This window comes from Indicator indicator, chromosome Z (assembly GCF_027791375.1).
Source record: "Indicator indicator isolate 239-I01 chromosome Z, UM_Iind_1.1, whole genome shotgun sequence".
Classification (NCBI taxonomy): Eukaryota; Metazoa; Chordata; class Aves; order Piciformes; family Indicatoridae; genus Indicator; species Indicator indicator.
Genome location: NC_072053.1, coordinates 52,032,901 through 52,060,262, shown reverse-complemented (window position 1 = coordinate 52,060,262; position 27,362 = coordinate 52,032,901). Strand labels below are relative to the sequence as shown.

The 27,362-nt window shown below is 37.5% G+C and overlaps 1 protein-coding gene across 8 annotated transcripts in view; it reads left to right on the top strand.

Annotated features, from left to right (window-relative positions):
- Window positions 1-27,362, top strand: part of LOC128979196 (transducin-like enhancer protein 1) — a 72,525-nt gene that overhangs the window by 34,366 nt on the left and 10,797 nt on the right. For 2 of the 8 annotated variants that reach the window (XM_054397357.1, XM_054397356.1), the window contains exons 7-14: window positions 5,874-6,078; window positions 6,824-6,840; window positions 15,321-15,437; window positions 18,355-18,408; window positions 19,881-20,033; window positions 20,832-20,976; window positions 22,129-22,319; window positions 23,591-23,667. In XM_054397357.1, coding sequence (XP_054253332.1) covers window positions 5,874-6,078; window positions 6,824-6,840; window positions 15,321-15,437; window positions 18,355-18,408; window positions 19,881-20,033; window positions 20,832-20,976; window positions 22,129-22,319; window positions 23,591-23,667 — 959 coding nt within the window. Of the gene's footprint in view, window positions 1-5,873; window positions 6,095-6,823; window positions 6,841-15,320; window positions 15,438-18,354; window positions 18,409-19,880; window positions 20,034-20,831; window positions 20,977-21,573; window positions 21,584-22,128; window positions 22,320-23,590; window positions 23,668-27,362 lie in introns of all 8 variants that reach the window. The other 6 variants (XM_054397364.1, XM_054397363.1, XM_054397358.1 and 3 more) reach the window with 5 other exon arrangements.

Genomic DNA, 27,362 nt, shown 5'->3' with positions numbered 1-27,362 from the left:
TTCCTTGCTCTGAGGGGTACTAACTTTGTGCTTCTGCTCACCTTGGCTGCATTGTTTTGGCTAAGTCTAACAAGATAACTCTCCGCTCTTTTCTCTTGTCCCTTTGTGTGTAGAGGGGTAAGGAGGGGGGCAGGGAGCTGGAAGCTATTAGCAGGTCTTCTTGCTTTTGGCCAGGGGGATTCTTGTGCTGTTTATAAGTTGTAAATACCTGTAAAAATTGTAAATACTTTATATTTTGTACAATTTCTTTGCATTTCATTGTAGATTGCAGTTTTGCTTGTAAATACAGCTTCATTTGCTTCTAGATGGGCTGGTCTGGCAAATTTAATGCTGGGGGGCATTTTCAACCCACCACAAGGAAGTAAGGAAAGCAAACAAACCAATATAAATACAGGTGTTTCAAAGGAGATAGATATAAAACCAAGTAATTATAGTAGTAGCTGCCTCTTGTTTAACGTTTAAACAGAGAAAGCAGAAAGCAGTAAGAGCTGTGGAGTCATGGAATGTCTGAGGTTAGAAGGGACTCCTGGAGGTCGTCTGGTCCACAACTCCTGCTCAAGAACCACCTGGAGTGAGTTGTACACAGCCATGTCTATATGGCTTTTGAGTATATCCAAGGATGGAGACTCTGCAGCCTACCTGACTAACCTGTTTTACACTATCACAGTGTAAAAAAGTGTTTTCTGATATTCAGGAGAAACCTCATATGTTTCAGTCTGTACGTGTTTCTTCTTGCACTGTCACTGGACCATTTAGCCATGGGCTAAAAAGACTGGAGCATTTTGCATTTGAGGAGCTGGGAGCTAGCCTTCTCTAGGTGCATCATTGGATGCTGTCCAGTATGTTCATGTCCATTTCGTACTGGAAAGAACTGAACACAGTATTCCAGGTGTGGTTTCAGCAGCAGTAATTTGCTGACAGTACTTTGGCTAATGCAGCCCAGGATGCTATACACCTGCTTTGCCACAAGGGTATGTACCTGGCTCAGGTTCAGCTTGATGTCTGCCAGGACTCCACAGTCTTATCTGCAAAACTGCTTTCTAAGTAGGCATCCCCCAGCATGTTTCCGTAGATCAGGTTGCACAAAGCCCTGTCCACCCTGACCTTGAATGCTTCCAGTTTCTCTGAGCAACGTGGTCCACTATCTAGTCACCTGAATGGTAAAAAATGTCTTTTTTATGTCCAACCTAATCCTCCCCTCTTTCAATTTAAAACCTTGCTTGTTTGTTTTTTCGTTTTTCTTGGAATGAGGGAGACAGGGCCATCATTATGTGTTGTTTCTTTTCTTAGAGGGTTACATCTTCAGTGTTAGTCTTAAGAATATTTCTAAAGAGCGAGGGAGAAGGTTATTGCTTGGTTGGCTAGCTGTGTGTGCTCATACAGTGGCTCTTTTGTTGGATGACCATACATGCTTGATACAGGGTCTCACTTTCTTCTGATACTTAAGCAAATAAACCAAAGGTTTCTCTTTTGGAAGGTAGAGAATATGACAAAGAGATTGATTGAACACAGTAATACGTATTCCTCTCATGTCTTTCTGCCTGCTGGAGTTCAACAAAATCCCATTACTTCAGTTTTGCAGGAGTTGACATGAAATAGTGCTCTTTACGTTTTAGGTCTCTAAATCACTTCTTGTCAGATATTTGTTTCAGAACACCACTATGGAGATCAAGTGAACCTGTTGACAATATTATTGGTGCCAGTGCTGCTAATTTTCCCCCCAGATATTTACTTTGGGCACAAGAGAAGGCAGCTAGTGTAGTTTGCAGCTCAGTATAGTGTGTTTCCCACTGTTCATACACTTTTTATCAAATCCTGAATAGTCCTTCACACATCTGTTTAAGAATGTAAGAATGCTCTGTTTAACCCTAGGAATTCAAAAGCTGGATTTTTAAGTAAGTCCTAGGTGTTTGTGAACTTCACAGAGCTAGTTTTAAGGTGGGAGATGGGATTGCAAGATTTACTAACTCTTTCTCTGGAAGTGAGATTGAAAATAATTCCAATTTTTAAATCCTAGTTAACGAGCTCTTTATAGCTAGAACTTGCCTAGGATGCTTGAAGTGAAAGACTATGTACTATCTCTCAAAATTTGTAAGAGGCACTTGTGCAGGGAAGCCAGAGCTATGTTTTTCATATGTCGATTTTTGCATTTCGGTTAGGGGGATACTGGGAAAAAAAATTCATGGCAATAAAACCTACATATAGGCAGTACATTGAGCTGAATTTGCTATTCCTTTTCTCCATTTGCAAATACAAAGAACTGCTTTTGCAACAAAATGGTCGGTGAACCACTGATGCTTTTGAAATCACTGCTATGGCTAATTATCTCAGTGCAGTCACTTATACATGCATCATTGCACTCTGCATTCCCACTTTCCTCTGAAAGTGAACACAGCCCTTTCTCTGCAAGTAATGATAGTAATTGGTAGTAAGACAGACCTGCTACTCATCCTTTTTTGAGCACATTTCTTATGGCTGGTGTCTAGTTTTTAATTAAGTGCTAATGAACATGCCTAGCAGACCATGATACTGCTGCCAACTTACTCTGTTTTATATCTCACTGCTGCTAAGCTCTTAAAAGGTGATAGAGCAGGCATTAGTGTCTTTGAAATGACAGGAAAGTGATTATATGCATGACATAATTGTTTCTAGGATCTACTATGGCAAATGTCATGCTACTAAATACATCTGCAGAGCGCTGCTGTTACCCATCTCCCTGGTCTTTAATTCTTCCTTTGTGTGCAACACATTCCCTTTCCCCCTTCTAGAGAGAATACAATATATTTTAGCAATTCAGGTATTTAAAATTTAAAAAAAAAAGGCATGACCCTTTGTGTTAAGGAGAACTTTATGATGAATAGGTGATATATAAATAATACATGAATGTGTTTCAGACTTAAAAAGCAGTAAGCCTCATAGTAAACCTTAAATCACAGTATGCCTTTGTTGGCTTAAAATACTATGATCATATTGGAATGGACTGCCCAGGGAGGTGGTGGAGTCACTGTCCCTGGAAGTGTTTAAAATAAGACTGGATGAGGCGCTTAGTGCCAGGGTTTAGTTGATTAGATGGTGTTGGGTCATAGGTTGGACTTAATGATCTCTAAGGCCTTTTCCACCCTGGTTAATTCTGTGATTTTGAACCTTAATTCTGTTTAGTGTAGTTGAATGCTTAAGAATCTTTGGGGACCATTTTCCTCTGCTATCCTCAGTAACTTCTTTGCAAAGGTGCTCAGCTGTTCTTCAGAGTGATGCATTCCCACTTACAGCTCTCATACTCCCTTCTACACCTACACTGGGGCATTGGCCCTCACTGTTTGTATAAAGTCCTGTCAGACAGGACAGACATTCTTGTTTTGTGCTTAGAGGGGATTAATGTTTCTCTTTTCTGGGACTTTTGAAATAGCATGTAGGCTACAAAGCAGAGCCAGGTAAATTTTTAAGTAACATGCCCTTAACAGTTCAAGCTCTGCTTCCAGAAATTATGCTGGTTAACTTGTTTCTTAATTAAACCTAGCAAGAGGGACATTATAAAGGAAATCTTCACAGGCTGCACAACGGGGCAGGAACAAGAATGGAAACAATTTTATGTCATTTCCCTATTTTGACCTTCCCTTGCCCCAGACTGCAAAAGAAGCTAACTTACGCTTATATTGAAGAAGGGAGGAAATTTTCTCCACAAAACCAGTTTGGAAGATGTAAATCACTGTGTTCTTAATTGCACACCACAGCTAGATAATCCAGTGTGACAGTGCACCTGGGGACAATGCCAGGAATGCAGTACTCTGCTGCTGATGCTTGTGGTCTCATGGCTATAATGCAGATGGCTGACTGGGCTTTAACTGGTCTACAGAGGAGGGATACTGTCTCTCTGAGGAAGCCTGCCAACACATGAGGTTATCTCCTGATTTGAGGAAACATGCTGGAAACTTCTATAAAGTTTTGATACAGTCTGTGAGAAGGGAGATGTCCTGTTGTTCTTTGGAGGCTGAACCAGAAAAACAACAAAAATCCCCAAAACTCTGCAGTCCTGTCAGACTTTACAGTGCTCTTTACTGATACTTTTTTAGTTAAGTGAATTCTCACTTGATTTTGTAGGAGGTTCTTGAACTATTTCAAATAAAAATAGTACTTATTCTTTAGGTTGTTGTAAGCAAATTAAAATAGAAGAAAAAGAGCTACCATTCTCTTATCTTTTTTAAATATATCAAAATGTTGGCAAGGATAGTGATCAGATGTACATATATACAGTGAGACTAATGAAGTATTTTATACGTCACATGAGAAGAAACTTGTGGCTTTATGGAATTGACTGAAAGGATTGTGGTAACTTTTAAGGATTTTCTTCTGTATCAAAAAGAAGTAAACAAGGGCTGTATTACGGTTGTGGCAGCTGAAAAGTAAAAAATTAGCTTGTCTAGTTGAGAGTTCTTGAGTGTTTGTCAGTTGTGTCTGCATACATTTATAAATGGCTCAAGGCATGTTTCATGATGGAATTAAGTGAAATGAAAATGCAGGGGTCCAGTAGTTTATGAAGTAGTAATAAATTTAGATCTCCATATGCCAGCAGATGTTGTGCCTGCTATTGTTGACAGTTGGTCTTGCAGAGCTGTGGGACCTATGGAAGCAAATAAAATATTTTTATTTTTTGTGAGTTATTTCGGAGTACCTTGTGAATACTGTAACCTTTGGCCTAGGTGTGTAGGTTTCCGTGGGCAGTGTCCTGAGCCACAGGGAAGGTCTCTGGCTGCAGACCTGCTGCTCCAAGGAGAATGGATTGAATGTCTCTTTGTGCTGTGATCATGCTAATTAGTTGGGGGCAAGTGCATGACAAATGTAGGCAAAGGGCCTGAAACAGTGTAATCAAGTCCTAATATTGGGCCTTAACATGTTTTGGCAAGGCTTTACCTGGTTTGTTGTCAGGTCTTTCTCAGGGCAGCTTCATCTACCGCAAGCTTTGAGCAGAGGGATGTGGAGTCTGACCAAGGTGGAGAGGTTTTTTCTGTCTTCTCTTTGTATGCCTAGGCAAACTGCAGAAGAAAGAGGCAGAAAGTCTGTTTACCTGTAGCAGACTAAAGGGGAGCAATGTCTAAGCTAAAGGTGATTTTTAAGCTTAATTTTCTGTAATAAATCTGTGCTGAGCATTTTGAGTAAATAAAAGTGGTTAACTGAACTTGCAAAGTACTAATAAAAGCATGACAGCTTTAACTGGAGAATATCTTAATATTTAAAATATGAGGAAGTAATTTTATTATAAGGATTGTGTTTCTAAAATTGCTTACATGTTGTTTTGCCGGATTGGTTACAGGGTTGTATGTCCGCTCATTACAGTACTGATCTTGCAAGCTGCTTTTGAAACAGATGGAGGTATTTTAATTAATTAGTACTATGTTTCTTTGTTGGAATTCCGTGACCTTATTGATACTATCTGGCATAGCTGGATTTTAACCTCCAAGTTAGTTTTTAAACACAGTGGGTTTTTTTCCCAGAGGCTTGGCTAGAATGAATATAAACGCAGTTGCACTAAACATGAATTTCAGTAGTGTCTTAGTGTCTTTTTAGTTTGAAAATACAAAGTTTCTTACTCTTTCAGATTGGAGGAGGAGAGGGAAATGAGTTTAAAAGAGTCTTGCCAGTGAAACTTGGTGTATTTCCCAGATAATTCTTCTACGGAAAGGGAAAAGTTTCTGGGTCCTTTGCTGCTGCATGATACAATACAGCATGTTTAGACTGCTGGGACAAGGAGGAGATGCTGGACTTAAAACAAATGAAAGAATTCACTGTTGATTCTCAATAGTTAACCAAATTTCTCCCTTCTCCTTCCCAAACTGTGTACATTGTTCTTCTGGGGATGATGATACCACTGGGAACAGCAGCAGCAGTTGCAGGCTCAACACCTTTCTCATGGCCACGGACCTCCAGTGCCTCTAACACCACATCCATCAGGACTTCAGCCTCCAGGGATTCCTCCACTTGGAAGCAGTGCTGGCCTTCTTGCCCTTTCTAGTGCTTTGGGTGGGCAGTCTCACTTGGCAATAAAAGATGACAAGAAGCACCATGATGCAGAACACCACAGAGGTGAGAGGCATGGGAGGCCTGATTAGGACTTTGTCAGATTTGTGCGTTGCTGCAACTTATATGTATCTTTAGTGAATTTGAGGTATATAGAATGACAAAAAAAAACTGTTTGCAAACTTAAAAATGTCTGCATACACAGCACTGAAATAAAATTCAGTTTACAATTTTTCAGTATTTTGAAAGGGTATCACTAGGTGTCATGTGTCCTCATATAGTTTGCAGAGCATTGTGACATCCTCCTAAACGCTTAGTTGTAACACCAGTGGCCTGCACCATATTGTGAAAAACTGTTAAACTGCATAATGGGTAATTCTTTCAAAGAAAGTAATATTGTGAAATGGGTGGGTTGGAAGGTAAAAGGAAAAAGAAGTTAAATTTTGAAGTGAATGTATTCAAACAAAAGATTTAGATAATCACATCTGTTACTTTGGTTTATAGACTTAAATTCTAGTACACAGATATTTGGCAGAATTGCACTTGACTAATTTTTGAAAAGAAAGTAATTTATTCTGTCATGAAATACAGCTAGGCTTTGTGTATGGTTAAACTGTAAATCTTGTTTTACAAAATACTGTAATTTTCAGGAAATCACTGTATTAGGAATATGCAATGACTTATATAAATAAAAGCCATTTTAAAACTGTTTGTGGCTTGTGTTCTAATTTTTTCCCCCTTTTTTATTTCTGTTCTTTCCTCTGTGTCTGAACGGGCTTGTCTGTGCATTTCTTGGTTACTGCGGGAACAGACAGAGAGCCAGGCACAGTAAGTACCAACATTTCTGCTATTGGTATATTTATCTGTTGGAGAGGGGCATGAGCAACTTCGAAGTAATTTCAAGTAATAAACCTAATTCTGCTTGTGGATGTCATGAATTTGGGTTTTGTGTTATTTCCTTTTCTCAATTAGAAAAGAGAACTAGGAAAAGTTGACAGATACATTCACAAGACTAAACATCTGAATTCTATTGCTGCTTCTTTTTAATATGAGGGCTTGGCAATCATTTACTGGAAACTCGGGAGGTTTTGCTGTTGTTGTTACGATCTTTTGTTTCTAGATTACTAAGCAATAAACCTTTATTTCAAGTTTCTTATTAGTGTTACTGTGGAAATAATTTTAAGCTGGGTTTTCCTCAATCCTCAAAATTAAGGACATATTTTTTTAGAGTGGTACATACTTCTTTGAGTTAAGCTAGTCAGGTGCTGGATTCTCAAAAACTTTTCTGGAGAGCCAAGGAGTTTTGGCAGTGCGTGTCTGTGTTCATGTACACACACATGTTCACAAGTGGGAGTGATGGTTTTGTATTTTGCTTTGACTGTTGTTTCCTGTCCTTGCTCTCTTCCCATCTGCCCCTGCCCGCTCCATCACATGCTTTGCTAAAAGGTTTCTGAGTTTAAAATCAGGTGCTTCAGTGTTACAAACTTTGGATTCTGAATTCATCTTATAGCTGAGTATTGTTCTTGCCTGTGGAAGAACTGTGAAAAATTAAACCTAGCTTGTGTGTTGTGGGAGACTTGCAGTATCACTTACTTAGTTTAGTATATATGTCATAAATTAAGTAAAGTACATAAAATTATTTCTGCAGTTACTTGTATCTTCATATGTGTAACTTGTGATTGTTTGGTTATCTGTAGTATGCTTTTTTTATGTTGGGTTTACCACCAGGTAGCCTTTAAACAATCTGAAGCTTTATTTAATGAAAGAACTTTGCTCTGTAGATACATTGAGCTTGATACTATGGTGGCTGTAGTTCCTTTTTGCTCTCAATGGAGAATAAAACTTCATAATTAAATAAAATAATAAATAATAGTAATAATAATGACTAACAATAATAACACATCATTATAATTATGCTTGACTTAAAGGGACTTAGGTAGCTTAGACTTAAAAATCAATTACTCTCAGTATAGTAATGATAAATAGTAATAGTAACAGTAATAATAATAATAATTCATAACCTGATAGTTAATAATTAAATCAAATCTTGGTTTGTATCAAAAGCATTCTGTCCAGAAGGACTTGGAATTGATTTATGCCCCTGTACTTGACCCTGGTGAGGCCACATGTTGAGTATTGTGTTCAGTTCTGGGCACCTCATAGAGACATTGAGATGCTGTAGGGGGTGCAGAGAAAGCCAGTGAAGGGGTCTGGAGAACGAATCTTACGAGGAACAGCTGGGGGAACAGGGATTATTTAGTCTGGAGAAGCAAAGCCTGAGGGGAGAGCTTCTGGAGAGACTTCCTTGCTCTCTACAACTACCTGGAAGGAAGTAGCAGTGATGGGGGTGTTGGTCTCTTCTCTCAAGTAACTAGCAATAGGACAAGTATCAAGTTGCTCTAGGGCAGGTTTTTATTGGATATCAAGAAAAGTTTCTTTACTGAAATGGTGGTCAGGCATAGGAACATGGTGCCTAGGAGAGTAGTGAAATTGCCATCCCCAGAGGAGTTCAGAAAACGTGTACTCATGGCACTTCGGGACATGGCTTAGTGGATATGGTAATATTGCATTGACAGTTGGACTTGTTGATCTAAGAAGTCTTTTCCTATGATTCATAATGATTCTGTGATTAAATTAAACTGATAGCTGGATACAGGTAAAATTTACCTTAAAACTCTTAAGATACAATGTTGCATTAGAATCTTGACTTAACAGTAAGTGATGTCTTCAATGACAGAATCATAATTCATGTGACAGTCAAATTCACATCCAGCTAAAATGATCAGCTAGGAGTGATCTGAACTTCTCTAATTCTCCTGTATTTTTGATGGGTTTCTTTCTAATGTAAAAAAAAATATTTTTAAGGGAAATAAAAAATGTCACAAGTACACAAGACATACCAGGAGATTGGTCAACATCTGGGACAAGAAATTGATTTTCAGAGTAACATTTTAAGTGTGATAGTGCTGCCAGCAATCCTGACAAAAGTTTGCTTCCATCATACAAGACACCAAAGCCCATTCTGCCTGCTAGTCATCTAAATTAACCATGATATTTGCTGTTACTGCAGTTCTAAAGTGTAATTTCCACGAATTGTCTAGTGTGACCTTCCAGTATCATCAGTAGAAGCTGATACCTTTAAATATGCAAGTTTGAAGATTACATTATACTGCCTGCCTATTTATTTTTTATTGAGGTTTGGCAGGGTTTGGTCTGGTTTTTTGTTTTGGTTTGTTTTTTTTTGTTTAGTTGGTTGGGTGTTTTTTTTGTTTTGTGGGTTTTTTGTTTGTTTTTTGTTTGGGGTTTTTTTGAAGTAGCTTTGAGCTAAAGTATATTATGGCATATTATTTGAGCAAATTTTTTTAATTGAGATCTAGTTTGCTTTTAAAATACTCAGGCAAATAAGTAGTCATGAGCATTTATGTATTGCATGTTTAGAAGTAATTCATGTTGCAGTAATATTCATGTGTTTATAAAGGAATAGAAAGGTATAGTGATTTAATTATTCTTGATTGTCATCAGTGCCCACTTACTTGCTATTGCTATATCTAAGGGAGAAGGGTTACATTTTTATCTCTATTTTATATATATATATATATATATATATATATATATATATATATATATATATATAACCTAAAGTTTCAGGAAGTAAAAGGAGAGGGATTTCTTTGTAAATGTGTATTTCTGAAACACACAACGTTTAAGTTAGTAATAGCAGTATACTTCATATATGAACTGCTGAAATTACTGGTCAAATTTAAATTACAGGACTATACAGCTAGTGGTAGGTGAGTTTTGGCTGATGCAGCTCTAACCATCCAAAACTGGGTCATGTTGTGGCACGCAGATGCCCCTGATACTGTGATAGTCTGACTGTAGGTAGTGAAGCCAGGTGGAATAAGCGAGTTCTACACTTGAAGCTTAATAAAGGTTTTGGAGACATCAATAGAAAATAATTTTTATGTCCACTTTTTTTTTCCCTCCAGGAAACATACTGGCAGCATTTTTCAAACTTGTCTTAGGTGTAGTTTATCATTTATCTTAGAATCATAGAATGGACTGGGTTGGAAGGGACTTCCAGAGGTAATCTAGTCCAACCCCCTCTGCAGTAAGCAGGGGCATCCTCAACTAGATCAGGCTGCCCAGAGTTGTGTTGAGCCTCACCTTGAACATCTCCATGGATGGGGCCCCAATCACCTCCCTGGGCAACCTGTTCCAGTGTTCCACTACCCTCATGATAAAGAACCTGTTGTAACATCCAATCTAAATCTACTCTTCTGTAGTTTGAATTCATTGTCCCTTGTCCTGTCACTGCAGGCATTTGTAAACAGTCCATCTCCATCCTTCTTGTAGGCTCCCTTCAGGTACTGGAAGGCTGCTATTAGGTCTCCTTGCAGCCTCCTCTTCTCCGGGCTGAACAACCCCAGCTCCCTCAGCCTGTCCCCATAGCAGAGGTACTCCAACCCCTGATCATTTTTGTGGCCCTTCTCTGGACTCTCTCCATCAGATCCATGCCTTTCCTATATTGAGGGCTCCAGACCTGGGCACCAGAACAGAGTAAAGTGGCAGAATCACCTCTCTGGATCTGCTGGCAATGCATCTTTTGATGCAGTCCAGGATGTGATTCGCCTTCTGGGCTGCAAGTGCGCACAGCCATGTCCGGCTTCTTATCCATCAGCACCCCCAAGTCCTTTTCCACAGGGCTGCTTTCTATCACCTCATCTCCTAAACTGTATTTGATAGCGAGGATCGTGCTTCCCACTGCTCTAGTATCCTCTTTGGACAGCACAGAAATGCAGATATTCTGAAGCATTCTATTTTATCAGTAATAATTTATATACAGTGAAACCTGGTTTTGTTATGTGCTTGGAATTTGCATTAAGGTTGATATTTATCTTTTAGATAAATATCTTTAGATTTATATCATAAAGATATTTATTTATCTTTATGAAAAATGCTGAGCTTGCTTTCCAAGATAGTAGAAGGTACTCATAAATTTTCCAAGAATTTTTTTTTACTTCATAGTTAAGCATAAATGTTGCTATTGGTTTGTAAAGCAAACGCTCTTTTCTTACAGTAGAAAAGTATTTTGTGTCCTTAGCTATCTGTCCTATTCTTCCCCTCCCACTCTTGGAGAAGGCATGCACAATTGATTTCTACTTTTTGGCTGGTATTATATGCAAGTTGTTTGGTTTGTGCTTTAATGCTTTTAAGTGAGGGGGGAAATCATATAAGGAGTTACGAAAATTGAAGGGTACTTTTTAGTGCAAAGAAAGTATCATTTTTCCAATATTTAGCTTGTAACTGAAAAAAGTGAATTTCTTCAGTCAGTTTTATCTTTTTATTGGCTTTGCCAACTTAAAAACACATTCAGATTTTTACAATCTTGATGCAAACAGTCTTGATGCAAACCACAAATTGTTTACACAGAAGAGCTGGGAGATGCTGTGTTGCAGTTTAGTTTGTAGCAGATTAAGCTGATGATGGAAAAGAAGATTGGGGTGATCTGGTGTAAATTGTTATGAATACCTTGATTATGACAAACATAAACTAGAAAATACTGAAATCAACAGAGGCCTTTATTCCTCTTGATGTCTCCTGATTATCAGATTATGTGGAGAGTGAGTGTTAAATCCATGTAGCCTTTTAGATTTCCTTGCTTCTAATGTGAATATACTAGTCTAAATGTAACTTAAGATGGTGGACAAGAAGAAGATGAAGGCAGTAGCTTTCTGTCACCTGTAATTTTGAACAAAACTTACTGAATTTATAAGTAAGCTTTAGGATTTTTGACATGTTTTCGAAAGAAATATATTCAACAAATGGAAGCCAGTGATTTTGCAGCTGAGTAACTGTCTGCAATATTCTTGCACCTTACTAGGAGCTGTTTAAGTGCTAGTTTGTCTTCCAGCATCCACTGCATTTCTGTCACTGAGTCCTAACAACAAGTAGTCAGACTGCTGAGCAACTGATATTTGAGTTGTAGATATTAGACTTGATCCTGTTTTGCTTACTTAGCAAGGGATTTGTTCCTGTCTGCATGGGTTCTCTGTATGCAGCATTTGCTCATAGTGCAGGAGCACAGATCCAGTGTAGTAGTCGTTAAGTAAACACAGCATCACTACTTGGTGATCAAAGCAAACATGAGCTTTCAGCTGTAATGGCAGGTGGTTGCAGTTGGTTTGGATGTTCAGTGAATCAGTGAATGACCAAGCATGGAACGAGCGTGTGTGTGTCCTTGGAGGAAAGGGCAGTGAGAGGGATAACGAAACCCAGCACTAGGGGTGGTCTTAATTGGGATAAAGTGTAGTTGAACCATGAGCACAGATGTGATGTAAATACTGTTAAGTTACTTTAATGATTATCAAAAAGTTAATTGTCAGTGCTGTGTCTTCTAGTGAGTTGTCTGTCTGTATTATAACTCAGCCTGTACCTCTGGCACACGTACTTGTAATTTGGAATTAGTTTTCCTATGGGCAAGGGCTTGACAGTGAACATAAAGCAAATATGAACTCTACTGGAAGTGTAAGGAAAAAAGATGGCTTTTAGTAAGCTGTCTTTACTGTTCCGTGAACATTAACATTATGATGGTAAAATATATCAGTATTCCAGGGATTATAATGACCTCTCCCAGTTCTTATTTTCATTTATTTCCTTTCTTTCCTTAGTGTTCTGTGTCTACAATATTTGCTTCCTAAAAATATATGTATCTTCATCTTGTTGTGTAAAATCTTACAGAAGTAGTGATTTAAATTGTGGTAATAGGTTACAGTATCAAGCTACTTTTTCATTGTAAATTGTATTTTACCTGGTTTAAATCACAATTCCTTGTATTTCAAAGAGAAACAAAACAGTAGTTTTTTATTTGTTGAGTTTACTGGTAAATTTTACCAGAATAACAGCATGCTCTTACTTGCAACTGCAAATAGCTGTTGTGAAATCAGATGCTCTACCACAGCTTCTAATGTGGATGTTTTGATTCCAGAAAGTAGTGCTTAAAAGTATAATGGTATTAGAGAATGGAAGTGCAAATACGATCATAGGGGAGACATTTTGTGGAATAGGCTTGTGAGAACTGTAGTTTATTATTGTAAGCAAGCCATTAGTCTTTAGAGGGAAAATCAAATCTAAACCTTTGTTTGGCTTTCAAACACAATGGGAGCTAGGTGCAACTAGGAGCTCCTATGTCTGTTTCACAGTTTTGAAATTCTACAAGAAAAACTGCACAGAATATCGTCAACGTTGTCTACAAAGCATTTACGTTGAACCAGGAAAAAAATAAGCCGTTGAGGTCACACACATTTGATGCCAAAATTTGCAAGCTGTTCCTTACACTTCTGTGTACTAACTTCAAATAGCAGGGTTGCTGGATTTTCCCAGCTGCTGCTGCTTTGCCATCTTTGCATTATTCATGCTTAATTTTAGCAATTTAAAATGAGAGACAGTTTATTCACTTTCCTCCGTTTGCCTGTAATGTTTTATTCTAAGGTTCTCAGTAGTACGACAGATTTTCAAAATTATTTTTAAGGGAAGTACCTCTTAACTAAAAGACTTCGCTCATTAAGAAAAGGTATTTGCAGTACTCAAATCTCCAGTCAAGTTTGAATTGACAGCTTGCTGCTTAAGGTGTTTGTCCTGCTAGAGACATGATGAATTCAATATTAAAATGTCAAAGATAAGCTTTAATGTTTTTTCAAACTAGTGGATTCCTGAGTTTGTGTGTATGTGGGAGGAGATGGTTTAAATTCAGAATGTACTTGTCAAGGCAATTAGTTCAGTAATCCAACAAGCCCACCTTTTTAGCTGCAAAATATTGGGGTAAAGATATTATTTTGAGCTTCTTTATACTGAATTTTGTTAGACTCTCCTATATGCTCTAAGTAAGCCCCTTGGCATTTGTTAAGCTTGAATAGTCATGAATAAAACAGCTTAGAGTTGGCTTTAAAGTGCGCCTTCTGAAGTATGAAAAAGAGGATTCAGAATGCCTTGTGTATCCTGTTTTGTTTTCCTTCTTGGGACTAAACGTTGATGTCTGAGCAAAACTACCCTGGTGTTCTCAGGTTTTGAAGGGGAAGCTATTCAATGCACAGTTCACTAGCTATTTTACTATATATTTATGATATATTACAAGTAAATATCTATGACTCCTGCATAGATCTTATTTCCTTTGAGGGCTTACTCTTAATATATATGTCAGTATTAGGCTTTTTTGAGAGACGTGTATGTCTGTAAATGTGTATTTATTTACTTAAATAAATGCTCACATAAATATATATGTAAGCATGTATTTGTCTTTTAGAAACCAGACTTACCAGCTCTTTGTGAAAGGAGATTTTTTTTTTCTCTGCTCATTCAGTATTGTTCGAAGCATTAACACATCGCTGAACAAATTGCCCTCTTGCATATGCTAATCATGCACTTAAAAGAACTCTTTGTAACACGTTTAATGCTTTAGCTGGAGGGAGATGGAAATGGCAATCCCATCACAGGCATGTCAAATTGTCAGGTGTCTGAAAAATGTCTAAAATGTCTTTCTATTTGGGTCAACAGTTTGCACTTGGCATACCTTATCATGAATGAAAGCAGTTAGTGTAGTTTGAGGAAAAGATTAGTCTTTGCTTTTGTCTATCATGTGTGTGCATTGGCCTCATTTTTTTAGATCAAGTCTAATTAAACAACAGTTTGGCCTTAATTTCACACTAGTAGTGAATGTTATGCTGGCAGTAGAAATACTTGATTTTTATTTTAAATACATTTGTTGAAGATATTCAGTGGGATTTTACCAAAGCTGACAAATGATTACTGCATAACCTTATTAAACATTTATTTTAAGTCTTAAAGGCAAGTAAACATGTATCTCTCTATGCCTGCCTGTATAGACATACCAAAGACTCATCTATATATGATGGTCTAGAAGAGCAATCAATTGGAATTACATTTAGTAAGGCTCTTTCATTATATGGGATCTGTATATTTTAAATAATACGTGGTTGTTACCAGCTCATGAATAAGCAGCGTGCCTGCCTTCTGAACAATAAATTCAGTTGAATGAAGTAGGTGAACAGATTGTGAATGACAAGTGAACTAAACTTTTGGTAAGCTGAGCTATGAAAAGCCGAGCTTCTTGGAATGCATGAATCTGTATGTGTTTGCCTGGACAACTTTGAGTTGAGTTGAATTAAATGGAATGCAAGACTATGTAGGTATCATTTTTCTAAAGCATCCATCATGTCTAATTTGAGGTTTTTAAGTATGTATGAAGGAATCTTGAAAGAAATTTTCAAGTCTTTTTTTTTTTTTTTCAGAGTAATTCTCTATTGGTCCCAGACAGTCTGCGAAACACAGATAAACGCAGGAATGGCCCTGAATATACCAACGACATCAAAAAGAGAAAGGTGGATGATAAGGATTCCAGCCATTATGTAAGCAAATCTGTATCAAAGAAATGATTCATATATTTGCACATACTATGCTTGTATGAGGAGTCAAAGAGTGGTAAAGAACAAGGCAAAGTGTTTTCTGTGGCTGATACAGTGCCTGAATATATGTGCTAGAAAGACCATTATTCATGTTGTGGGAAGAGTAGTGACTAAATAGTTTGGGGCTGTTGTCAGGTACTACTCTTCAATACAGAATGAGTCAGGAGTAGCTGTTTTGGAATTCAGAAGTGTTCTGGGACATTTCTGAGAGCAAAAAATCCTTTCTGGACTGCTTTAAAACCTGCAAATTTGTTGGAAATTTAGGTTTTTTTTTTATTTCGGAAGGCTTTAGTACATTCTTGTGATGCAAACTATTACCATGTTAAGTAATAACTACCATTGCAAATTGCCTGTGTTATGAGGTTGTACCAAGTTACTCATGTCTGCTTTTGTTTGATATGACGGAGGGTTCACATAGGCTTTGGACTTTGAGTCTAAATGCTCAGCCAAATCACAGGATGATACTTGAGCAGGCTTTAGAGACTGTAGAGAGTACCATTAAGCAAAACTTAAATCTTTGACATAGCAATAATGTGACAAAAAGTATGGTTTATATGAATCCAATCACTAATTATTACTTTCTGGATACAAAAGAAATTTAGTTACCACTTTATTTCATCAGTATTTGATAGGGTAGTTTCTCTCCACGTGGACCCAGAATATCTCTTGAGTAGCTACTGAATAACCCTGGAGCTGCTGACAGTAGATGGGGTTACTCTCCCCTTTCTGTACATTGTGGTGGTATAGTGCTTTTACAGTTTTGCAAATTGTATTCCCATCAATTTCAAGTAATCTTTGATAGCTGAACAGTTTGGCAAACTTCCCCATGTTACTCCCTAAGCTTTGAGGGTTTGATTGTACGGGAATTTTTCATTTTAAACACTAGAAAATCAGGCATAGTTACATTTGATTAAAAAAAAAAAAACAAAACAAAAAGCAACAGAGCAAGAAAAAGTTTACCTCACTTGTTTCTCTTGTGTTTCTACCAGCAAGAAATTGGAAGGATGCTATTGCAGTATAGAAGCAATGTGTTTTAAATGCGTGGTTCTATTTTCTGTTCGCTTGAAATGGGTTTTGCAGATAAAGGCAGAATCAAAATAAAGAATTGGGCAAAACAAGGATATTTGAAAGTTCCAGATTTATTCTAATCTGAAGATGATCTTTATTTTTAAAGGTTTGCTGTTCTGCAAATACACAGCTTCTGATTTCAAGCTCATTTTAGATAAGACACTTTTGTGGATAAGGAAGTACTGGTTTTGTCAGAAAGAAGATAAATGGGTTGTAGAAATTGATGCTTCTAGAAATAAGGTGCAAAATGCAGTTTGTTTAAGTTTTGAGTTTTTTTTAATGTTTTGCTTCTGATTAATTTTCATGGTAGAACCTGCATGGTTTCAAGCTGTGAGTTTGTTAGTAAGGAGAATCTTCTGATATTCATGGTGCCAATAGGATGGCAAAGTCAAGAGTGTGTGCATTTATTTCATCATTGCTTTGCAGCTATTTTTTTCCCTATTCAGGGGCAATATTTCTGGTAAACAAGAGCCTATGGTGCCCCAACATGTGTCCTAACCTATTCTTACTTTCTGGGTGCTTCATACTTTTCCAGAGGTAGCAGATAACCAGGGCTGAAGCTTTGCTGTAGCTGCTTTTGCACTCTTTGGTTGGACAGCTTCCTGAGCAGCAGAGACACCATTCTGTCTTTAGTGACACTCTTGCATTGCATGTGTGCAGTATTTTTTTTGAGCAATACTCAGCTGCTAATACAGATGGAAACGACTGAAATTATGTGTTGGGTGTTTTTGGGTTTGGTTGGGGGGTTTTTTGTTTGTTTGTTTGTTTTATTTTTTGATAAATGGTCTGAAGTGAGACGAAGAAACTGGTGTTTTACTTTCTGTGTATCAGTGTGATAGCCCAGACACTTTGAAAGCTAGAGATGGGGGACAGTTTGAACAATCTTTTATGTCTGATTTGTTTGCCTAGAAACTTTCTAACTAAAGGTATTGTTATTAGAAATGTCAAAACTGCCCACACTAAAATTTTGACACACACTTGATTTTTTTTGTTTACATATTTTGATTTGAGACAAGACTCATCTTCTGGTTGAACTACCCTCTGGTTGCTCTGAGGAAGTCACTAGACCACTGTGTAGCACAGAGTGTGTCTCCTGGGGCATCCCAGCTCATGTTGGAGATAGGGGCCAGGAGGTGCTTGGGTAACAGCTATTGTGAGGCACAAGGGCAGTACAGGTGAACACAGATTTTTGTGAAACAGTCAGAATGCAGCTTGACAAGGCAGAATAAAACCATTCTGTTTAGAAATGTAAAAACATTTGGTTTTTTTTAAAACAAATACTGAAATGCCTTGGAATTTCTGAAGCTTTTCCTTCCCTAGAGCTTTCAATTTTAAATTTTGCTTTCTAGAAAAGAACAAAAATTGTCCTAACACCTTGACAAATTGATTGATCAACAAAATGCCAAAAACCTCTAGCTTTCTAATATCTGTTGGGTGTTTTAGGTATCACAAGCAGCCATTTCCTTAAGATGAACATGTAAGATTAGCATATGAACAGAATTAGTTTCTCTTTTAGGACTAGTGATAAAACTGTTTATGATGGTAATAAGAAGGTGTTTTCGACCATTTTGCACTGATGGTCAGAGCATCAGCTTTCACATAGTTCTGCCTTATTTGATTTTTGTTACTGGAGTAGAAATAAGGTGGTGGTTTTTTGTGGTCATCGTTTTTACTATTGCTAATAACTTAATTGTTTAGGAAAAACAAAAATGTCTGAGAAAATGTGTAGTCTTTCTCATTGGGGCCCTTCATGTACTAATTGAAATGAACACTATTTATTTATTTTTAATAGGACAGTGATGGGGACAAGAGTGACGATAACTTGGTTGTAGATGTATCCAATGAGGTAACTTTTTTCATCTTTGTAGTCTTGACAGTCACCCAAAATTAAAGGCAAATTGCATGCAGATTTTTAGAAGAAAAAATACCCCCTCTATGGATATGTTAAAATATTCACAAATTCTTTTTGCTTATATTGAAGTTAATATGCCTTCCTCTGATCTTTGTTTGGTTACTGTCTCAGCTTTCCTTCTGCTGCTTTGTCCAGGTCTGTTTCTTCCACAGTCAACATTTTCACAGCTGCTCTGTAGCGGGGGGAGTTGTGAAATGTAGTTTGAGGGCTGAGGTTTTCAAATTACTGTATTCAACTGAAAAAGAAAGACATTACCTAACCTTGCATATAATAGGACCAAACATTTTTGGTACCTTAAAAATTACTTGTATTTTAACATCCTGTGTTAAAGACATTTTCTAGAAAAGTTTATTTTTTAAAATTACTTCATTCCAACTTCAGCTGACTTCAGTGAGTTCATCAAATTTTCTAGAGGTTGTAGACACCTTTTTGCCTCTCCAACTCAGGGATTTGTCAATGGCATGAAGGTGAAGGGATGTGCCTTCACCTTTCTTCATCTTTTATTTCATAAAACAAAGTGATTTAGAAAGCCTGAAAGTAGTGATGAGGTTCTTCTGCTCTGTGAAAAGCATAGGAAAGAAGCTGACAGAAGAACTGTCTTCAGGTGCCAAATTATGTCAGCCAAGTAAAAAAATAAGTACGAGTTAGGGATTTTAGTGATCCTTTTAGAAGCCCTACTTAAAATGAAATTGCTCAATAATCAATCAGTAGAGTTCGTGCCCTCTTGTGAGGACTGCTTCCTCCCTTCTGCTATTCTCATGAGCAAAAGAAGCAGAAGGAACCTGTGGAGTTCTGATAGCATTGTTGCTTGGTGGGCTGGCTATTGGCTGAACTAAATATACAGAATGCCTCTGAAATAGAGGCTGAAAGGTGATTTCAGTTTTTCCTGTAGATTTATGTAGCAAGGCAATTGCAGATGGTATTTAGAAAGTAGTGAGATACCATAGCTTATAAAGCATGCATCTTTTTCTCTTCATCTCAAGACAGAGACAAGCGAGGTTTGTGCAGCCTAAAAGAGATTATTGAAATATTTGTGGTCACTTGCCAGACATGAAGAACATACATGGAATAAACAGTGTAAACTTAACTGCAGTTACTGTTAGTCTTTCTTTCTCTAATGTATTGTGTGTACTTGCCTTAGATTGCAAGCTCTGTACTTGGAGGCAACTTATGATTGCATGTAGTGTAAAATAGAATCAGATTGCTTGCTTTATGAATTTCCTTGTGTCTCCAAATTGATGAAGGGATTTCAACTCTTTCTATAGATGGAACAAAATCTCTTGTCATTTGAATGTACTTCTTAAATTCTTCTAATTCTTTTTTTTTTCCTCATAGACACCTTAGTGGTGTTTGTGCAGCAATCCATGACACAGTTCTGTGCTGCTCTTCCCTTTCCACTGTTTTAGGACCCTTCTTCCCCAAGGGCAAGTCCCACTCATTCACCACGTGAAAATGGTATAGATAAAACCCGCCTGCTGAAGAAAGACGCCTCGAGCAGTCCAGCATCTACAGCCTCTTCAGGAAGTTCCACTTCCCTTAAATCCAAAGAAATTAGTCTTGTAGGTATCAGTTTGTTGTCTAGATAAATACTCTTCTTTCTTATAATGTCTAACTGTACACTCTGCAACTGCTTGTGGCAGAAAAGTACACATGGCTTTAAAGATTTGAAGTTGAAACAGACTATTTTTCCAGACCTTTATAATACTGTAATGCTTTCCCCCTTCGACAGTATTTTCTGCTTAATTTGTATTTCTTTAATTTCCTACATTGCTGTTACATGAGCTGCAAATTTATTACAAAGTACAAGAGCAGTTTAAACATTATTTTTCCTTGAGCAATTAAACGGGGTCTATAGATAAAAGTTCTCCATGCTTTTCTTAACTCTCCTAAATAAGCTGTTACTGTTTGAAAATTTCTCATGCAGCATCACTAGTAATTTGATCAGATTTTGTGTACCTTTTGTCACAATTTTTTGGTGGTATTTCGGTTTTAAACTTAGATTTGCTGTATCCAAAAATAATTGACACAGTAATGACTTCGAGCTAAAATAAATTGCTGATGCATACTGCAGTGTGCTGAAAAAAAATTAGATCTGGCATTTTTATTTAATTTTTTTTATGCCATTGGAAGAAGGAAAAATAACTTTTAATGTTTCTTTATTTTAATTTTGGCAGCAATCAAAAAGGTCAGCATTTCTCTCACAAGTTAATTTTTGTCAGCATTACATGAATTTATGAAAATTGGCTGAGGATTTGAATAGGTAGTAGGTGCGCAGCATCCTAGCTGCTGTTGTGATAAATTGTATAACACAGCCCGGATTAAAAATAATGCTCATTTAATTTATTTAATGGTACCAGCATGAAAAAGCCAGCACGCCTGTTCTGAAATCCAGCACACCAACTCCTCGAAGTGATGTGCCAACCCCAGGCACTAGTGCAACTCCAGGACTTCGTCCAGGCCTTGGCAAGCCTCCAACCATTGACCCTCTGGTTAACCAGGCTGGTAATGCATTACCTCACGTGTCTTTGTGGTTACAAAAGTAACTTTGTTGTTGTTGTTACTTCTAAATGAATGTTAACTACATGTATTGCTTTGTTCTCGGTATCAAGAGAGGGCTTAATGAGAAGGAGATATTTGGATTATCAAGAGTTTGAATATCTTTCTGACTCTTATCCTTCTTTGTTTACTTTTGTGTGTCTGTTTTGCAAGTAACTCAGAGACTGAATGCAATATAAAAGGACTTCTCAGAAATTTCTGGTATTTAGTCTGAATGCAATCTTTTCATCACCTCTGTGTCTACTAATATCTGCTGCAGTGTAAATCTTGACAAATACAGCAGGAAGTTTACTTTTTCTATTCAGACTGATACAGCATAGTTGCTTTAGACATGAGCTGTGTAAGACATGTCTGTCAGCTTTACTGCTTAATTTGGCAATGGATAGAATATAAACAGGAAAATGTTACAGAAATGGAAATAGATAATGTTAGAACAGATTTTAGAGGTAAACAGCAAGTTCAGAGTTCAGTAGAGCTTGTTTAGACCGAGTGAAAAGAGATATTGGTTTTCACAGAATTCTCAGGGTTTGAAGGAACCCCCAGGGCTTATCTAGTTCCAACGCCTCTGCCTTGGGAAGGGACACCCTTCCCTAGATTAGGATGCCCAGAGCCACATCCAGCCTGATCTTAAAAACATCCAGGGATGGAGTTTCTGACCTATTCCTGTGTCTCACCACCCTTATGATAACGAACTTCTTCCTAATGTCTAGTCTAAATCTACCCTCCTCTAGCTTGGATCCATTTCCCATCAGCTGGTCACTACCCAACACCCTAAGAATTCCCTCGCCGGCTTTCTTGTAGCCCCCCTTCAGATACTGGAGGGCCACAATAAGATTGTCTTGGAGCCTTCTCTTCTCCAAACTGAACAACCCCAACTCTCTTAGCCTCTGTGGTGCTCCAGCCCTCTGACCATCCTCATGGTCCTTCTGGACACATCCCAGCATGTCCATATCTTTCTTGTTTTATAAATTATGACAATATTTCTTGGGGGTGTATATGACAGGGGAAGATTAAGTATTGTATGGGCAAAAAACATCTGTTTTCTTCCCCATATGTGGTAGTACTTAAATAAAACTACTTGATGTCATTGTTATGTAGCTGCAGGTTTGCGGACACCATTGGCAGTACCAGGACCGTACCCTGCTCCATTTGGAATGGTACCTCATGCTGGCATGAATGGAGAGTTAACCAGTCCAGGAGCAGCCTATGCCAGTCTACACAATATGTCACCTCAGATGAGTGCTGCTGCTGCTGCTGCTGCTGTGGTTGCCTATGGAAGATCTCCTATGGTAGGCCATTAAGTTGCATGCAGTCTCAATTATGTGAGTTTTGGTTCACTGAGAAGAGCTACATGCTTCATTTAGTACAGTCAAATTCCCAAGTTACAACAGCACCAAAGGCTTGACAGCTTCACTCTGTTTCACTTTGCTGCTTGGCTGGAGAAACAAATTTGCACCTTGAAAACAATCTTGCTGTATTTATGTATGTTTTCCTTTTTTCTCTGGTTCATCAGTGCACTGACTATTTAATAAGTGACAAAAATTATTTAATGCTTTAAATTAAAAGGTAGTTTCAGTAGCTGCAAAGTATTTAATTGGTGCGGTGAACATCTGCTTTTCTCTTGCCAAACCAGTTTTGTGTTCTGTACAGACATAACAAATGAATCTCAAAGTATGGGGAAGTCTTTATGTCTACATCTTTGTCCTTGTGTTTTGTGGAAATCAACATCAGCTGGTTGGTAGGTAACTTGGAGCTCTGTAATACTGTGTGTTAAGAACAGATGCTGTTAGGGTGTAGTAAGTAAACAGAGCATAGCAGGTTATTCTGCTTGACAGCAGCTGTAACAATTCTGCAAGCATGAGCTTGATGACAGCTATATGTACAGAGAAATTCATGTAGTTGTAAGTGTGAAAGATTGGACTCAAGCATATCTTCTCATATATGTAGAGAATGGCTATTTTCTTAGTTTTGGGGGTTTTCTTTCAAACTGGTAAACAGGGCTTTCATGTGAAAATGTGGAAATAATGTGTTCTAAATGTGGTTCCTAAAGCAATAAGAAGGTATGGCATTCAGAAGAAAAACTACATTTCTGTTTGATATACATATTTATTGAGCATATAGAGGTTTAGTGGAATTGCAGTGTGTAAAAAAGGCCTGCACCCTGCAGCGTAGCTCCATGAGTGATCTCTCAGCTGATGTGCCCACAGAGTTCAGCGGAGCTTTCAGCTGGGGCCTGTAGCTGCTGAGACTGTATGGATCTGCTCTAGTTCTTGCAGAGCTGGATAGTGTAGGCATGGCTGTGTGCTGACACGACCTCTGATTCCAGGACTAGCTCTGTGCTAGCACAGGAGTGTGTGTGTTAAGGTCAGTGATGTGAATGCATGATATGCATTGGTGTATTCACATACGAATACTTCAGCAGAGGTGTGCCTACAGAAAACATGCACTTGGCTAATACTGTGGGTGAAAGCTACATTTCAGTTAAATGCATAGTATCTTGAAGGTGAAGAAAAGAGGCTTGCTGAATGAAACTGAAAGATTAATTCATTCTCCATTCCAGGTGGGGTTTGATCCTCCTCCTCACATGAGAGTACCTGGAATTCCTCCAAATCTAGCAGGAATTCCTGGGGGGAAACCGTAAGTAGCTTCTAACATTTTGGTAACGTGTAATACCAAGAGAGAAAAAAAAGTGAACAAGTATTCCAAAGGGGAGTCTGGTTAATCCCAAGAGATTGTTTTAGATTTCTTCTGGTAAGAGGTGCAGCATATAAACTCTGAAATGGTAGCTGTCATATCCCTAAACAGGTGTTCATATACCTGTTTTCAAGGAAAAGTTGTTGAAGGTATAATTTATGTTTTCATTTGTTTTTTATTTCCTCCATTCTGGGCAAAGTTAATGGAGCTACAGACCAGTAGACAGTGGCAAAATGTGTGATAAAAACATTGAAACTAGATATCATACTATACTGAGCATAAACATGTTGTGTGAACTCACAGACTCCTTGTCTGGCACCTGTTTTATTAGGGTGGCAGTAGGCAACTTTTCAAATCATCTGTGTAAGTTTGCAAGCTGGAGAGCAAAATGATGATGAAGCAGTTGCGCAGCAGGTGGTGCGCAGATATAGTATAAATTTCACAACATGTTCTTTATATTTAAAAATGTAATTGTTGGTGAAGAGGGTATAGAGCCAGAATACTTCTGTGGTGCTGTGGCTTATTGATATAATAAATTAACTAAAATGGTATAAATCAATATTTTTAGTTATTTGGCTTTGTTAAAGTGTTGAGACTGAGCATATTCATGTGTAGTAGGGTCTTAAGTGTGTAGGACCTCTTAATGTGATTATTTTTAAAGTATTTCTGGAAAAATTGTACCTATGCAGATACAAACAACATACAGTACAATTTTGACTAATCTGTGTTCTTGGAGAGAGTGGAGCAGAGAAAATTGTAATAGATTTTTCAGCATTCTGTTAGAACTTGTTCTTTGTCCCTTCACGCCTGGCATTCAGTTTTGTCTTCCTTTTCAACAGAAAAGCAGTTAAGGTAGTTTCACTCTTTCAAGATTCTTAACATAATTTTGAAACTCACTAGCACTTTGCAGCTCTTATGTTGGGTGTTCCTGTCACATAATGTCATCTCCAGCAATCTATCATGGTGTAATTTTTGATGTTGTGCATCAGATGATGGGATACTTAAATTTAGTGTACGTTAAGGAACAGGCTTTGTTCTCAAACCCAAATTAAGGGTCAGACTCATTCTTGCTGATGTTAGTACAATTTGGCATACTTACAAAATATTTTTGAAGATCACATAATCCAGTGACTGTAAGTTTTTACTTTCAAACAAGTGTATTCATAAGCTTTCAATTACTTTTTCTATTACTAACACCTGGCAGTATTTCATATTATAAGCTATGAAAACCTGTTTTTGTTCAGTGAGAAAATTTTTGTGGCTGAGTTCCAGTTGTTGCACTATTCAAGGCAAAAATGCAGCACATGTATATTGCTATAGTTTGTGTTCTGTTATTTTTTAGCTAAATTACAGTGTGCGTGGTTTGTTTTCTAATAATAATAATGATCTCTTTCTAATAATCTCTTTATTTAGTGTTTTCATCACTTTATTCATGCTGCTTTGTAAGTCTCCTACTTCGATACGTTCCCAACACTCCACTTGATTTGATGTCTTCTGTAATGGATTTTGTTGTTGTGCTACTTGCATCAAACCAGTCATTCACTGGGGTGACTTCTTTACGTACCTTAATTGCAAAAGAGACAAGCCTAAAATTCCGTTAACTGATCTGTTATCTTTCCATCGACAGCTTTAGAATAATCTGTTCTTTTAGTCTTGATTTGCTACAACTAGCTAGATGCCATTTGCTACCTGTAACATCTTTGAGTATCTCTTATGTATATCGGGCAAGTTACCTTTATTTTCTCTACAGAGAACATGGGTTCTGTGCTCATGAAAACTAGGGGAGTGCTCCTGGGTTATTTTCAAGCTCTGTTGTTTCCTAGAATGCAATTAAGGTACCATGCTGGATTTGTTTTATGAGGTCAGGAGTTTTATCACTTGATCCAAGTGGTAAAGAGAATTTTCAAACTACTGAATCCCCATATGTGTGTGCTCATAGCTGCATGGACTTTTTTTTTTTTCATCCAGCTCTTCTTCCAAGAGAAAATTAAATGCTTCTCTTTCCAAAGGAATGCCGTTTCTGATAGCACTCTGTTTTCTTTCATTCCTATGTATTATGAGACCTTTCAATGACTAGATTGTTTGAAAAATTAATAGCCTTTTAAGAACCTGCTCCTACTTGTCTGTTAGCTGTTACCAAGGGACTGTTGTCTGGAAAGCTTGTCTTTGGCTTGTTTCATGATTTTAAGTGTAAGTCTTTCCTACCATCTTTTTATATTTCTGAACGTGAATCTTTCAGTTTTGCACTTCGGAGTCTAATCTTGTTAACAGTACTACAGACATACTTGGGAATACTTGGGAAATTGGGTAGCAATCCAGAAAGTTGAAGTGTCTGCAGCAGTTTCCTAATTATACAAATGAGCTAGTCTTTGCATTTAGTAGCAGGTTGTGTTGTTGGAGTTTTTTGTTTGTTTGTTTTTAATTTATCTCCTGTGAGGCTTTTCAGCGTTTTCCTACTACTGTGATATCTTGGTGTACAAGTAATTTCATACTGTTTGCACTCTTCAGGTGTTTGTAGTTCAGTAGTTAATTTTATAGACGAGGACTTGATATGCATATGTGTGTATGAACATGCATAAAAAAAGGTTTTGTATTCTTCGTTTCCCATCAGTGGATTATTCTTTTCTTAGCAACTCTTCTGGTTTTTTTGGTGGTGTTTGGTTTTGGGGTTTTTTTGTTTGGTTGGTTGGTTTGGCTTTTTTGTTTCGTTTTGTGTGTTTTGGGTTTTGTTTGGGTTTTTTTATGTGTTTTTTTTTGGGGGTTTTGTGTGTGTCTAATTTTCTTGGGTTTTTTTTATGTTTGTTTTGGTAATTTTGTTGCTTCATATTTGTTTGTTGTTTTGTTTTGGATTTATTTTTCTTTGGTTTTGGCTTTGGCTTTGTCTTTTCTTGGGGGCGGGGGGTGAGGTGAGGTTTGTGTTTTTCTTTTTTCCTTACGGACAGGCTTGAGCCATCACTTACTAATTATTTTATTCTTATGCTGGGAATGGGCTTCCAATATGGACATTGGGTGTCTTGTCTTGCACTCTTGTCATTTTGATACAGTTAGCTGTGCCTAGATCACATAGTTCCTGGTGTATTGCTGTAATCACGTTTTACTTTGCATAGCGTTTCTAGCAAGATACATAACTTTTAGTCTTCCATACATGGCTGTGAAATTAATGTTCTTGTGGATTTCTTCTTGATGTGAACCACACCTTCTAATGTTGTATTGTGCACTAAACACAGATTTTCAAGCTTAGTGGTAAGATTTATGTTCATAGTATTGCTTCCCAGATGTCCAAATTGTGAATCAGTGGTAGCACCAAGGACAAATGTATTTCTCAGTATTATTTTCAAACATGATTTTAATTAAATCACAATATGTTATGCATAGGCACGACAAAGAAATGCTTATTTTCAGCTCTCATTTCAGTAGGAAAGGGAAATTTCACGTTGTAAATGTTTACTCTTTCAATTTAGAAGCTTATGTGTATTTGGAAGGGAATAGTATGCTGTTCTGGAATTGCTGAAGGCAAAAATAAAAAATCTTCACAATTGTTCACTAAATGTGCTATGAGCAATATTGTAGAGGACTGTTAATTTTATTATATTGTAGAGTAACCGTTTGGTTTTCCATCCCTTATATCTCTGGGTGGA